Source organism: Mixophyes fleayi, chromosome 7 (assembly GCF_038048845.1).
Source record: "Mixophyes fleayi isolate aMixFle1 chromosome 7, aMixFle1.hap1, whole genome shotgun sequence".
Taxonomy (NCBI): Eukaryota; Metazoa; Chordata; class Amphibia; order Anura; family Limnodynastidae; genus Mixophyes; species Mixophyes fleayi.
In genome coordinates, this window is record NC_134408.1 from 150,528,385 (window position 1) to 150,543,516 (window position 15,132).

At 41.6% G+C, this 15,132-nt stretch overlaps 1 protein-coding gene across 6 annotated transcripts in view; it reads left to right on the forward strand.

The window, feature by feature from the left end:
* The first annotated feature begins 1,324 nt into the window (after positions 1–1,324).
* The window catches only part of EPB41L5 (erythrocyte membrane protein band 4.1 like 5), a 48,930-nt gene continuing 35,122 nt past the window's right edge, over positions 1,325–15,132 (forward strand). For 4 of the 6 annotated variants that reach the window (XR_012678329.1, XM_075181132.1, XM_075181136.1 and 1 more), the window contains exons 1-2: positions 1,325–1,426; positions 8,650–8,836. Coding sequence is in view for 5 of the 6 variants with exons in the window: in XM_075181132.1 (XP_075037233.1) it covers positions 8,657–8,836 (180 nt within the window). In the remaining variant the exon portion in view is untranslated. Of the gene's footprint in view, positions 1,427–8,378; positions 8,561–8,649; positions 8,837–15,132 lie in introns of those variants that run through there. The other 2 variants (XM_075181133.1, XM_075181134.1) reach the window with 2 other exon arrangements.

Sequence of the window (15,132 nt, forward strand, 5' to 3'; positions counted from 1 at the left end):
AAACAGAGAACAAACAGATAAAAGAGCACTGTTTCTAAGCTAAAATTATTTATTGCGCACAAATTAATTAAAAATAATAATATGGGTCACTGTATATGCTCGTAAAATCAATAATTCATAAAAAATAGCTGTCCAATAACAGTAATTAATTAAGACCAAGGGGTATATTTACTTAACTGCGGGTTTAAAAAAGTGGAGATGTTGCCTATAGCAACCAATCAGATTCTAGCTGTCATTTTGTAGAATGTACTAAATAAATGATAACTAGAATCTGATTGGTTGCTAAAGGCAACATCTCCACTTTTTTAAACCCGCAGTTTAGTAAATATACCCCAAATCACCAGATATAACAGTTTTACAGTTCTTTCCACAACTCTCCTTTGCAGCTTCAAGAGGAAATGTGCAAACTTCATAAAGGACTCATTAGCAGACGGATAAATACCGCAGGAAAAACAGTTCAAACAACTAGATGGTTATGGAAATAACTTATCCAACTTGATAACAGCTGTATATCCAGGGAGAAATGGAGGATTTTTCCAAGTTCGATCCAAAATATCAGAGATGACTCCAATCTATATGATATAGACCAATAGTGCCACGCAACCCCAGTTGCGTCCCACCCGTAATACCCTACCAAGCTGCGACCAGTTCCACAGCTAACTAATTGCGCTATCTAATTACTGCCACAATTTTTCTGTTTTTTTGGTTTTTTACCTGCGTCTTGATCTGACTAGGGTAGTTTTTGCGGGTAGACGCCCATAGTATCTAAATTATTCATGGTCACGCCTACATAACTCTGTGTTCCGCCCTTTCCCTCGTACTGAGACGCAAGCTGGCGCAGTGTACACTGCGTCTGAAAAGCAGACGGAACTGCAGGGAACTGTTGCTTAGTGCGCATACGCGTCAGTGGAAATGTGCAGGATGCGCCTGAAACGGACTTTGCGTCCGACTCTAAATGAGGCCCATAAAGTACCAAAGTCTGACGCATTTTTCCATTTAACAGAACAGTTTCGTCAGTGGAAATTAAATAAAAAGCAAGTTTTTGGACAGCTATTTTTTTTATGAATTATTAATTTTCTGCGCAGATACAGTGACACATAGTATTATTATTTTCATTGAATGTGTATGTAATACAGACATGTAGCCTGGAAACAGCGCTGTGTATTCTATTAGTTCATGTTACTAAGTGCCCTGAGCCCTGCAGACCTCTCCCTGTCTGAGGAGAAGGATAATACTGTTACAATGTTACTCACACACTGTGTACAGGAGCTGGGGCCCCGGGACGCCCCCTCCCTCACGCTGCGGACCCCACCGGCTGGGGCGCTGTCGCCCTTTTAAATGAGCAGCTCCCAGTCTGCCAGTCACAGACGCCATTTCCTGGGAGATGTGAATAGTGAGAGTGAGTACAGCTCGGACACACGCTGAGGTGAGTGCACGTCACGTATGACACATGTATGAGCAGCTGCTGCACCCGGACGTGTGTCTGCAGGATGTGATGTACTGTGGGTACCTCCAGGTTGTGTTATTAGTGCAGCTTGTTGTGTGTGATCACACAGGTTGTTACATTGTACATGGATGTATTACACATGTGTCCCGGTGTATGACACATGTATGAGCAGCTGCTGCAGGATGCATTATACTCTAGTTACATCTAAGTTGTGTTATTAGTGTAGCTTGTGTGTGATCACACAGGTTGTTACATTGTACATGATCCATGGATGTATTACACATGTGTCCCTGTGTATGACATCTTGGAGTCCCAGCCTTAATAGTTGCATTTAGTTATTTCTGTCTGGGTTGTAGATTTCTATGAACCAAATCTTCTGTTACCTCCACAAGTTTCTCCTGAATTCCTCAGAGTACACACCCTGTGCATTGGGTGTGTGTATGTGTGTGACTACTAATCAGTGCTTTAAATGTTTTGATGGGTGCATGTGATATGTGAGTTGTATTCTGTTATATAGGGGCTTTTAGACCAATATAAAGGTTACTTATTTGCTATTTGAATAGTTGGATGTTGTTGCTTATTGTGTTTACGTTCTGCACCATACAATGCACCTACCAGAGAGCGGGCTGAATATTGTGTGTTAGAAACAAATTGTCAGTGATTTTACATGTTCCCAGGTAATTGTGTGTCCCACATGTGTATTTTGGGGTGCAGCGTTACAGGCGTGTGATGGGGGGGGGGGGGCTGCAGGTGCTATCCCTGAGCTGGTAGTGATTGTGTGACATTGTATCACATGCAGGTGGTGACTCAGTATAGACTCAGCTGTTACAATGATAAAAGGAAACCGCAGAGTCTGGGGCAGGAAAAGTAGGGATCATTTCAGAGGATTGGACGACTTTGTGTGTAGCTATCACAGTGTGAAGCTGCTGTGCACAGACAAGAGTTGTGTTGAATGTGTTGCGCAGTTCTGTGTCGCACTTTATTTTTTTATTTCTAGGTCAGTGACCTTTCTGTGTCACCTCAGATTAGTTCTCTGGTTTGGCCACTTTATAAAAGGTCGGCTCCTCCGCCCTGTGTGAGGGATTTTTTTTTAATTTTGTTTTTACATAGGCCTAGTGCCACGTCCTCCTTGTTGTTCTCACAGTGACCGTAATATGAATCGAGCCAAGAGCCAGCTCTTGGGTCCAGTTATTTATATAGTGCCTACATAATACACAGTGCTTTACAGAGAATATGTTAATCACCCGCATCAGTCCCTGCCCCAGTGGAGTTTGCAATCCCCATCCCCAACACACATTCTAGGGGTAATTTTGTCAGGAACCAATTACCCTAATAATATGGATCAAAATTGTGGGAGGAAACTGGAGCACCCGGAGGAAACCCACGTAAACACGGGGAGAACATACAAATGCCACGCAGATAAGGCCATGGGCGGGAATCAAACTACACAGAAATTACCTAGAGCGGCTCTGTCCCAAGGTTTTCATATTTCATGTCAAACAACATGACTGTGTGCTGAATATTAATCAACACAGCGTCTATGGGGTCCTCCAAGACGGCCAAGCCCAGGAAAGGTCTTGGAGGAAAATATTCGACTCTCTGACCTCCAGACGAGCAGCCAGTCCTTATTTAAAGAAAAAATGAAATAAAAATGTGTCCACTGGATGCATTTTTTGTTACCCCCTCGCACCCTGGTAATCCAACACCTTCCTTTCTGCATCTTAAATCGGAAATTTTATCTGAGGGGATGGGTAGGAATTGCTTCCATTTCCCACTTGTGAGGAGAGAGAGATAATAGACGTTATCTCAGTTTTGTACACACAATGGAGACTTTTCAAAAGAATGATTTGCAACCACTTTAGATTGGATCCCCCACTGCTGTTAGGTGATCACTGATATCGCTAAAGCTGGGTATATACTGCAGGAAAACTCTCCTGAACGATTTTACCAAGTCCCGATCAGCCGATTCCTGTGTACACACTATACATGTTTTACATGATTTACCCTCAGATCTGTGCTCTTCATCTGTCATAACCATCTGCTGAAAAGATGGTGACTCTCTAAACTCTGTGAAGATCTATTGACTCTGCTGGTGCTGAGCGCTTACACACTGCAGAACGGAACAACATTGTTCCATCGTTTATAGAGCTTTTTAATCCGGTTATAAAATCAAATGAAACAATACTATGAGGTTTGGAACGATAAAACAAGATCGTTGGAACGTAGACACTAATGCGATATCAGACCTAATGGTCGTTTATCATGTGATTAGCACGTTAATCGGGTGGAAGACTTGTAGTGTGTACCCAGCTTCACTACAGAGTCTGCGCTCCTAAAGATTTCTGTCTGGTAGAAGCTTCATGTGTTTCTGCTACCAGGGCCCATTGGTGAATCTCCCAACGTTGGACAAATATGCACAAATCGATGTGGTGAACATTGGATATAAGTGGAGCAAAATACATTTTTAAATAACTAATTTTGGACGTGAATCAGACTTTCCATCGCTAGACGTCCGTCAAAAAGCAAACGTCCAGTTAGATATAAACAGCCAGCCTGATCACTTGTGGTCTGCGTTTGTACCCAGTTTGTGTTTGTACCGGGTATCTATATGTATGTAAATGTCCAGATTTCCTTGTTCATTAGACGGTGGATGATCTGTGCGGAGCATAACCTGGATATGACGCAGTCGAGATACAAACATACAGTTGCTCAGCTAGGTTGGAAATATTTGCGTTTTCATTGTCGTTAAATAATCGGATCAAAGTGTTTGATTCAGTAAAATGATTATATAGGGCAACATTGTGCCCTAATACCCACATTGTGGTGTGTGAGGCGATTGTTTCTGAATGATCATATATATAAATAATCGGAAGTTTCAAAAGCTGATGGTTCTGGTGAAAGATCTGATTGTTATAATATAATAGTTTCTCTGATGTTGGAGGCCGGCACCGTATCTACAGCCACATCTGCCTAATACAGCATCCTTTGCAGGTATGTGGATACACTGTCTAGCAGAGTGTATCTAACCAACAGGCAACATAGGTCAGTAGTTTTACACTATTGCACCAATATCCTCTTTTGCTGGTTGTTGTAAATATTCTGTAATCGGCGTCTGTGATCCTCGTCTGTAGAGCGTCAGCGACGCCTCGTTATACTGAGCAGCTACACAGAAAAGAATGCGGATTACAGTCAGATTTTTCTTTCTGATCATCGGAGCCACAGAATAAGCCGTAATAAATGGTACAAAAAAGTTCTGTCCGACTCACAGTAGTATGGTGCCGATGGCAGGATCCTTGGAAAATCCATATCTGCATCAAAGGTTGAGGGTGTTTTTGTTTGTTTGTTTGTTTTTTGTAGCCTTTTGTATAATTGAAGTTTTACAAGTTTTGCCTTTTATTATATGTTCAGTTGTTTTTGTTTTGTTATTCCTCTGAAGTATTTTTAGTTTGTTTGTACAACGTGCAGGTTTGGCTGCTGTTGGGGCGGGTGTTTACCCTGACACTCTGTGTGTATTTATTTATATATATATATATATATATATATATATATATATATATATATATATATATATATATATATATATATATATATATATATATATATATATATATATATATATTATTTTCACGCTGGGCAAGATTTAGTCTTATAGCGAGTTGCTGGATCATTTCTGGCTTCTGTTGACCTCACACACAGTCCTGCAGCTATTTGGCCTTGTAGACCACAGATCCAGCCCAGTATGGTCATATAATGATCAGACAGACTCTGAATCTTTACATAGATGTGAATTTCACAGCAATTGTTCTTCCTGACCAGAGGTTGAGCAGCTTTAGAAGTGATTTTATCATGAATGGTTACTTAGATCATAGTTTTCTTTTTAGATTGCTCAGAACTCTGACAGGTACATTGTGAAGTTGTTGGCTACAAAATTTTTGGGACTCCCCATCATTTATTACTGATCTCTCTTTCTGCATTACATCTATATTCTGTTAGTCCTCTGTTCTAGACTTTAGTCTCACGGTTGCAGGGTTGTCTACAGACCATTTACAGACAAGAATGTGACTGATTATTTGCATGACTGCCTGGTTCACACACACACAGCCGTGTAGGAGTTGGAGGTGTGTAGTTGTATAATTGGTGGGGGGCAGCCTGGCTTCTGTGGTCATTATGTAGCTGTAATTATCACTGAGTAAATGTACTCCCTCTGTGTCATGCTGTTACTTGTAGTTCCTCCAACAGCTGCAGACTGACCCCTCTACACTAATATTGTGTCACAAGTCTGTCTGAGACAGCTACGTATTATCTGTTCAGACATTATCTTTATGTGCCATTTATCTTGATTGTTTCCTAAATGCAGTCCCCTGACCTGTTTTCTGTCCCCCTGGGAGGTGTCTGCTTAAACTGGACAAGTGTCCCTTGACTGCTACCTGATTGTTAACCTCTCACATCCCGCAGGTCTCACTGACATATATGAATGTGCTTTATATATAGTGTGGTGGATTCATAGTTCATAGATGAAGGGGGGGATGTCCCTGCTTTTTGACCTGTTTGAGATTCCATCGAAACAGTTTACTAGATTACTTGCTCTGAGTTGTAGATCTAAATAGTTGTCTATGGATTGAGCAATGATAGAGCAGAATAGAGGATCTACAATAATGTAATAGAACTACAAGTCCCAGCATGCCCTCCTAGTTTTTGAGGCTTGTAGTTCCTCCAGCGCTGGCGAGGCACTGGTTGCCTTTGTCTGGCGTACAGCGTTCCTTCTGCTCATTGTCCATCGTCTCTCTTCCAATACTGTCTATGTGTCGGGATCAGTGATCCCTATTTCAGTCTTCAATAATATCATTGTGATGTGAACGCTGCGAAACTGCTCCGATCAGGTGGCTGCAACGATCCCATGTGACACATTCTCTGACCCTCTTATCGCTGCAGTGAGACAATGTCTGGATATTTGCATTACTGGGGGCTGAGCAGGTTGCTTGGGTACAACAGGCAAATGTTATAATTATCCCAAACAGATGTTCAAATACTGGAATGTGGAAAGTCACCTGTGAATTCCCTGATGGGGAGGTCCATGTATGTTGGCCAGGCCGGGCTACAGACAGCATAATATTATATTTGGGGAGGGGGAGGGGTATTTATTTTTAATGGCCGCTAGTTTGTTTTCCTTTTGATGGCAGAGTTTGTGAAATTTTAAACAGAATTTCATGCAGTTTATTCCCCTTTTACAGCTGTGGGGCTCAAATTCCTTTTTTTATTTTAATTTTTTAAGCTAAGACACCAAGTACCAATGTGGCCTTAATCTGTCTCCCCAAAAGAGGCAGCGCTTTATTGTATGTAATACATAGGTGACAATCTGGTACCCCCAGGACACCTCATCCTGTGCTCTTCGTGGATGATCAGCAAACCTCTCAAAGTCAGCTGTTGCTGACTAATGGGGGATGTTACCGGTCTCTAGTAATACGTAGAAGAATAAAGGAAGCCAAAAAGCTTAGTGTAATACCATTGTGTGGTTTGTAGCACAGTATGGATATTGTATACATTTGGTGTAATTTGTGCACTGTGTGGATTGGCTGATTCATGCGCAGGGGCGGGGCCAGTGATGTCACCGTAACCTAGATACCTGCAGAATCTGCTTTATAACCTGTGAGTCCTATGCTAATGATGTGGGAGGAGCTTCAGCTGTCTGTAATGGAGGAGGGATAATACCGTATAACAGTGGGGTGTCGGGGTAACCCTGAACGGTGTATTTTATATACATGGTTCGTATTTGAAACCTTCACTTTTAAGGTTTAATGGCTTTTTAATCAACATTTGTTACTAAGAAATGTGACACGTGTTACACTCTGCCTTTTGCTTCTGAGATTCTTTCATTTCAGGGATTTGGTCACTAATTGATTAGGACTATTAGGACATTATGTTACCTATAATGATTTTACCAACGACTGAAGTTCCGATCAGGTGGTTGATCCACGTGTACACATTATACACGTTTTACACAAATTTTGCAGGATTTAGCTTCTGGGCTGCGATTTTTGTCTGTCATAACATTTTCTCAAAAGATTGTGACTCCGTTCACTCAGAACCGATATACGGCCCCCCTGCAGCAATATGATAAATATATGTAAATAAAGGTCTGCACCTCAGCGCGAAACATCTCCACAAACAAAGATTCCGGAAAAAGAAATACATCATCACCGTTCATTCAGCAGCTCGTCTGTGTATAGTGTACGCTCAGTCACAACTGCTTATTTATTACGATTTATTTTAATATAATTGCCTCAATTGATCAACATGAATCGGAGTGCGGATCGGGGCTTTCAGTCGTTAGTAAAATCGTTAACGATATCTCATCGGGAGAAAGTTTCTGTAGTTGGTGCCTAGCCATAGACAGCAGTTTTGTTACTGATAACCTGACACTGTCAGAGACCTAGTATAAGTTACCAAGAAGTGAGACCTGACTTCTGTGTAAAGCTCTTCAGAACCCTTAGACCACGCCCCCATAGTGATATAGCCACGCCCCCATCATGGCATCACCACGCCACCCTCATAGTCTGTCTCTTTAAAGAGCTGCGTAGTCAGCAGGTATTATGGTTTCGCCTGTCCATTTACTCACATAACCATTGTTTAAAAACATTGCTAATACACATATAATAAACACCATTTTATTGAACAAATGGCAGCAGAACTACATAAATAACTAAGGTTTCCCGGGTGATACTTCTAGTTCTTGTGTGTGTTTTCTGCACATGTTTTGGGTCGTTCAGTGAGTAATGTGCCCAGAAACTTACAATCTTCTATTATTTGGCTCTGGGGAAAGTCTGCAGTGAAGCAGTTGTGACACTTTACATGTTCAGACATAAGACTGTAAGCAGAGAGTTGGTGAAACCGGTTTGTGTGTCTGTGAGTCACTGTTTCTGTAGATCACTGCCCAAAGTACCGGAGCGAGCCAGCTGCTCATCACCCGGTTATACGGCAGCTGACAGTCCGCAGAGACGGGTTCATCTGTACAGACTCCACATTGGTGCAATTTACCTTCTTAATCCAGATATTAGAGATTTCTGGACTGTTTCATGTATGTTGGGTTAGACTGAAGGACACGTAGAGCACGGGGTAACGTCAGGAGCTGGTGTTTTTTTTTGTGGCACAATTATCCTGCTGATCTGGAATATGGGTTTTTAATTGTTCCTCCTTCTCTGCAGCCAAAAGATGTTCAGTTTTTTCCGGCGCACCCTTGGGCGCCGGTCCATGCGCCGGCATGTGGAGAAGGAGCGACTCCGCGAAGCCCAGAAGGCGACGACCCACATCCCAGCCGCTGGAGATGCCAAGTCGGTGATCACGTGTAGAGTGTCCCTGCTGGATGGGAGCGACGTCAGCGTGGATCTACCGGTGAGTGTCAGTGATTGTTGTGTAGCTGTTATTTATTTTATGTGCGGAACTTTGTCTGGAACCTCCGGCTGTAACACACAGGGCGGTAATGTCCGGTCACAATAACCAATCCCTGCATCACCTCGTGGGTATCTTTGGTTATGACAAAGCTTTCGTTTTGTAAACTATGAATTGCTCTTTGTCTCTTGTTTTTTTGTTTTGTTTTTTTGAGACTTTAATTTTCCCAAAAAAGATTACACCGTAATCTCCATCTTTAACTCTAACATTAAAACAGCCTATAATGTATATAAAAGAACCACTTTTTCACTATTTATAAAAGATCTTGCAGGCTGATGAACCTTAAGGTGTCTGGTATTTGCGATAAAGACTAATGCAATATACTGCTCCTTTATATATTATGTCAGACATTGTCCTGAGTACACTTTAGACAGGAAGTCTACTGTCCATAGGGAAAAAATTCCTCCCGCAAATTTATTTGAAATATTTTTTTATTTTAAACAAAACACACTCTACCCTGCATCTCCTGAATATTGGGGATCCTTCCCCGAGACCCTTCTACTGAGGCGCTTAACTTAAATTGGGTCTCCACAAAGAGGAAGCAATTTGCAACCACTGTTGAGTGGAGTTGTAGGTCTGCTCCCCCCACCTCCCACTGTCATACCTGTGCTATGTATTGTACTTTAATCCCTGGACAATATACGGTTGTTTATTTCAATTGGTGATCAGAATAATTACATTTCTTTGATGACAAGCATGTAGCATTTACCCTGGTGGAATAAATGGCAGCCATGAGAGTCCTTCGCCCCTCCTCGTACATAGCTGTACTCATACTGCAGCAAAGCATGCGTGCGTTGGGCCTCTATAAATCATTTTTATTGCCTGCATCTAGGCTCCATATTAAGTCATTGAAAATCAGACCTGTACAACACACTTACTGCTTGATCACCTCACGATTAATTGACCAGTTTAAACGGCTGACCTGGATATACTTCCTGCATTTAGCTGACGAAGGATTAAAGTGTTTTTATGCTTGTTAAAGCCATGAAAACTGAGAACGACCCAACATAAATAAAATGATTCCAATAACGGTCCATGTATAAGACAATGATTGCACTTACTCATTGTGTTTTAAATGTGTTCAATAAATGTGGATGTGTTACAGTGTTCTAGAAAATGCAGGAATATTCCAAGGCATGTACGAGCCGTTACATAGACTTGGTGGAAGGATACAGCAAGAGCTGCTCTGTATGTAGTAGTTATATGGAAGCCACAAAATGAAATATTGAAATGACTCAACACATGGTGGTCGCACTATTTGGAGCTGGTTTTATTGGCGTTTTTACTGTTTTGTTTGTTTTTTTATTTTTTTTTAAATGAGTTCCTAACTATTTCCCTCTCCTTATACGTTCAATATATTATAGGACATCTAACCATACCTGCATAGCATCTCTGTGTGATACTTAGATCCCATAAAGTTTTTCCAAACCATAAATTAAAAACGGCCACAAAAATAACTTTTCATTACCATCCATGTCCCCCAACTCCTCATCATAGTACCCCAATTGCAGGGTAAACTAGGATTAAATATCTCCAGAAACTCACAGAGAAACAGCAGAGCCACCAATTTGTGTATTCATAAATTGTTAGTACTTCTTTGTCTGGGGCTGTCCAATTTGTTTATATGGTAGAAATGGTCATCGGTCAAAATACAAAAGTTGCAGTAAGAAATGTTTAACTGTTCCCTGGAAAGGTGGGGTTGAAATTTTTTGTGACAATGAGCAACGACCAATCTCTTCTGCGCACCCAAATCCCAATTATCAACAATGGAGCATGACGTGGTCAGGTGTAGGGTAAAGATGGAATTCAGAAATAGCTTTATCCCAGAACTTTCTAACACTCCCACATGTTCTGATAAAACTCTGCATGAGAATGTTTACACTTTAGACGTCCACACGATTCCTCCGAAATCTGGCTGAGATATGTACGCACCATGAATGGTTTTACGATCCTGAAGCCTGACGGACAGCAGAACTTCCATGGAACAGTCATAACACTGAGTCTAAACCATGCTTTATCTGGATTGCAGTTAATTTGTATAAATAAATCTAGTTCTGTACTTATTACCATAATTTCAGAAAAAAGATCAACGATAAAAGGAGAAATGTACAAGTTTTTTTTTTTGTTTTTTTTTTTTAATTTAGAGAAATTCATTCTTGGAGGATTTTAGACCATTGATAATTCTAGGTTATATTTATTCCCAAATATTTAAATTGGTAACTGATTTTAAATTTCATTACAATTTGAGGGAAACGCTGAATCTGTTCTTTTCCGTTCATGGGAATAATCTGACTTTCAGAAATGTAACCTTGTAGCCCACAAAACTGATTAATATCAACTATTGTTGGGATGGAGGAGACAGGGGTGACACAAATGAGGTTAAGCCGATGGTTTTGTATTGATATTGTTTTGAACTTGACATGCTGGGCGGTGTAGCATTAAATGCTGATTTTGGAATGTAAGGTTTCTGTTTGTGTTTACAGGATGTGTAAAGTGAGATGTGTTCTGTCTGTAGCGCTTTACAATACAGCTCAACTGTCTTTATAACAAAAATAACCACCTTGGGTGAATTGTAAGGAGACCCAAGTCTGTGACATTGATTAAGTCTCCTTCAAAATGAGAGAATTCCACAATTTCATGTGTAAATATGAAAGGGTTTGTGGGTTTCACCGCAGATGACATTTTTTGTTACACATGAGGATTATTCCACCTATTTGATGTTTTGTTTTTATTTCACTGTTTAACTATATCATGTGTTTTGTATATGCTATTAGTTAGTGAGAGGCGGGGGAGCGGTCACAGCTGGGTCATGTGATCTGTGTGCTCTCACGTGAGATGCGCTGAGGGATCCGTGGAATGAAACTAAAAATATTATTCTAGCACTGCATAGGGACAGATGTAGCTTATAATTACCGTTATCACTCAGTTATGTCCTGTCGTGGCCACTGTAGTTAAAGACCTTTTAGGATGTAAGCCCTCGCGGGCAGGGTCCTCTCTACCTATTGTCCCATGTCTGGCTCCTGTCCCTCGTACATCGTGTCACGTCTTTTGCTGCACTCTGTGGGTCCCCATAGCGTCGCTCACACTCCTCTGTGCTGCTGACATGTATCACCTCATCTATTTGTTACTTGCTTCTGTATCCGGCGCTGCGGAATCTGTGGCGCTTCTAGATAATAACAATAATCACCACTAATGATGTCCGAAGGTACCAAGATTGGGGTTTGTATATTTGTTGCCCTGTTTAAAGTGGTGGTAGATTCCAAAATTGAAAACCCATCATCAACATTTATTTATATAGCACCAGCATATTCCGTAGTAGTTTACAATTTGGGAAAACACAGTAATAAGACAATACTGAGTAAACAAAGAGGTCAGAGGGCCCTGCTCACAATCTATGGTAATATTCGTAAAACTTTCTGGTGTAATATGCTGCTTTGTCGTCTGGGATGAGCGGCTCTGTGCCTGCCGAGAACGTCGGTGGGGTAGCGGCGCTGTGCTGCGTGTGCCGGGAGCGGCGGCGGGGAGCGGCGGCGCGCTCTTTATACGGAGGCGATGATTACAGACAGCGGCTATTTTGTGGGTAAATGCTCCATCCGTGCCCTGGTCAGGATACCAAGTGTAGAACGCAGCATGAGAACCAAGTTATCCCGCTCAGGGTAAAATGCTGCAGGTGTTCCCTTGCCCTTGTGGTCACTCGTTGTCTATTTACATAGACTTTACCCCACCAGAGGGTCCTGCAGCCAAAAACTCTCTCCCTGCAGTGACGTCCCTACCCAAAGGAGGAGAATCTGAAGCTGATCACAGGGAAAACAAACTTTGCATAACACTAGGAAGCACCAGCCATGGGCACAGTGTAGATGAAGAGGGTGGGGGTAGGGCGTTTCCTCCCACACTCCAAATATATACATGGTAGGATCTGCCAAAAAGGGTGTGTGTGTGTGTGTGTGTGTGTGTGTGTGTGTGTGTGTATGTTGTAGGGAATTTAGGAATATAACATCCAATTGGAGTAGGGACTGATGTACATAAATATTGTCTGTACAGCACTGCGGAATAAGGGGGCGCTATGTAAATAAATTATGACAAATAAACAATACTCAGTGCAGAATACAGCTGGGGACATTTTTTTTGTGAAAAGAAAAAATATATTTTGTTCTTGGGAAGCTGAAATGCAGAAAAAAAAAATCTTCAGCCTTGAATTGAGCTGCAAATTGTTCTTCCTGGTGTCCTTGAGAAGACTGGTAATTGGCGCCTTTACTGGCAGTGATTCCAGAATATATTACATCCCCCCCCCCCCCCCTGCAGAACAATGTGCATTGTGTTTATGATCACGATCACACTCTTCCTCTTTTGAATGGCTGGAATGTGTCTGTGACAGAGTCTGTGTCCACCATTGTGTTCTCTTATCTGCGAACCTCTGCCAGAGAATGGAGACCTCCTTCTCCTCTCTTCTCTGGTTTACCATTGTTATCAGTAAGATTAAACCTTGACTCGAGGAAGCGCTCACCTCCCTGACCTATGGCCATGAAATCCCCTCAGGAGTAACGCATCCATGTTCTGGGATTTCTTTCTCTTTAGAATTCTCTACATTTAAATCTTAAAAATCTCCCAGAAAATACTCAGAATGGCACAGAAATAATTACAGAAGTGCTGACAGAGTAGTGGGTGCTTGGAAATGACACCCAGGACAACAATAGACTACTTTACACATGATCAGTACACACACAGGTCTGTCCTTAGTTCAATAAGTAAGATAGCAGCTTAGATAGACCAGTAATTAGGTGCCTCTACTCTTCTGGGTCTTCCATGTAAGAAGTTGTAGCAACAGTTACTGTAATGTACCCTGTGTGTACGGGGGAGGATCTACCCAGGGACCGGGTCCTCGGCATCTCCTTTTTCTGTGTTATAAACGTCCCATGAATACATTTATAAGCGTTTCTTCCAGGAATGTTTGGTACATTGCCGGGAATATTTGTACAAGGTGGAGGTTTTTGTTTCCACGTTGACTGTTACTGAGCATCCAGCTGGGAGACCTCGGTAAACCCGCTCTGTATCAGTAGGTAACAAGGTGACCACCTTCTGCCTGGAATTACTTCACTTTTCTGTCTCTGAGCACCAAAAGTGTCTATATATAATATAGTTTTATTTTTTTTAAACTAAAAACTTGAACAGATTCTTTTGGGTATATATGACATGGGGGGGGAAGGATAAGAATTTTTACATGGAATCACAGGTGACCTTTCACTGGCCCCATGTTTCCAAACCAGCTGACTGCTTTTGTTTTCTAATTGGGAAATTACAGAATCTGTTTGATGTGGACAAGTTTTAATTAAAGCAGCAATTCCACGTAGAAGTTGTATTTATTTTTTCTTAAAATAAAGTACTTAATTTGCAATTTAATCTTCCTTTTTTTTTTTTTTTTTAATATAAAGTATGCATGGGATAGTCATTTTCCTTAGCTATCATCCCACAAATCACAATCCTCTTCAAAAACTCTCTGGTGGGCAAACAAACAATGGCCACCAGACACGCAATCTATAACACAAGCTCACCACTCTCAGTATGTCATGCAGGGTCCGGGGGATGTCACAGTGCAGACTGAGCTCAGAGTGGTGTTTCAAAGCCTCTCTGCTCACTACATTATGTGTCATGTGACTGTGGTTGCCATGATAGTCCAGAATCCTAAATCATTAATAACAGACTGAGGGGGGGGGGGGGGTGGGGAGAGAAAGGGAGATGTCAACATTCTTCTTAGCCTTTCACAGTTATTTATGTTTAACAAAAAAGATGTCCACCCATTATTTAAATGGGAGCGGTTAGTAGTGGCCAAGACAGCTTCTTTCTAGGTTGCCTCCACTATCTCTTGTGCCAAAAAAAACTGCTGACTAAGCCGATGTTTACATCCCATGAGCCATCTGAATTGTTTTCAGGATGGGGTGTCTGTGTCCCTACTTTTGACCTGTGCCCAGGAATAAGGGATTTCTAGGTGTTGACCAGAACTTTGACGGACGGTGTCCTTTCGCTCAGAGCGTCAAAAGAGCATTTCTATGTTAGATGCGCTGAGCAGGATACTATTGTTATATAAAGTTTATTTATGTAGCACTGGCTTGCTCCGCTGGGCCATACGATGGCTCTATCCCTTCACCTACTGGCTCCTGAATTTTTCTTTCTTGCATCTAGCACTGAATGATTGTTAAGCAGAAACAGTAACCGCTCTTTGTTGTGGGATTACTGGGAAGAAT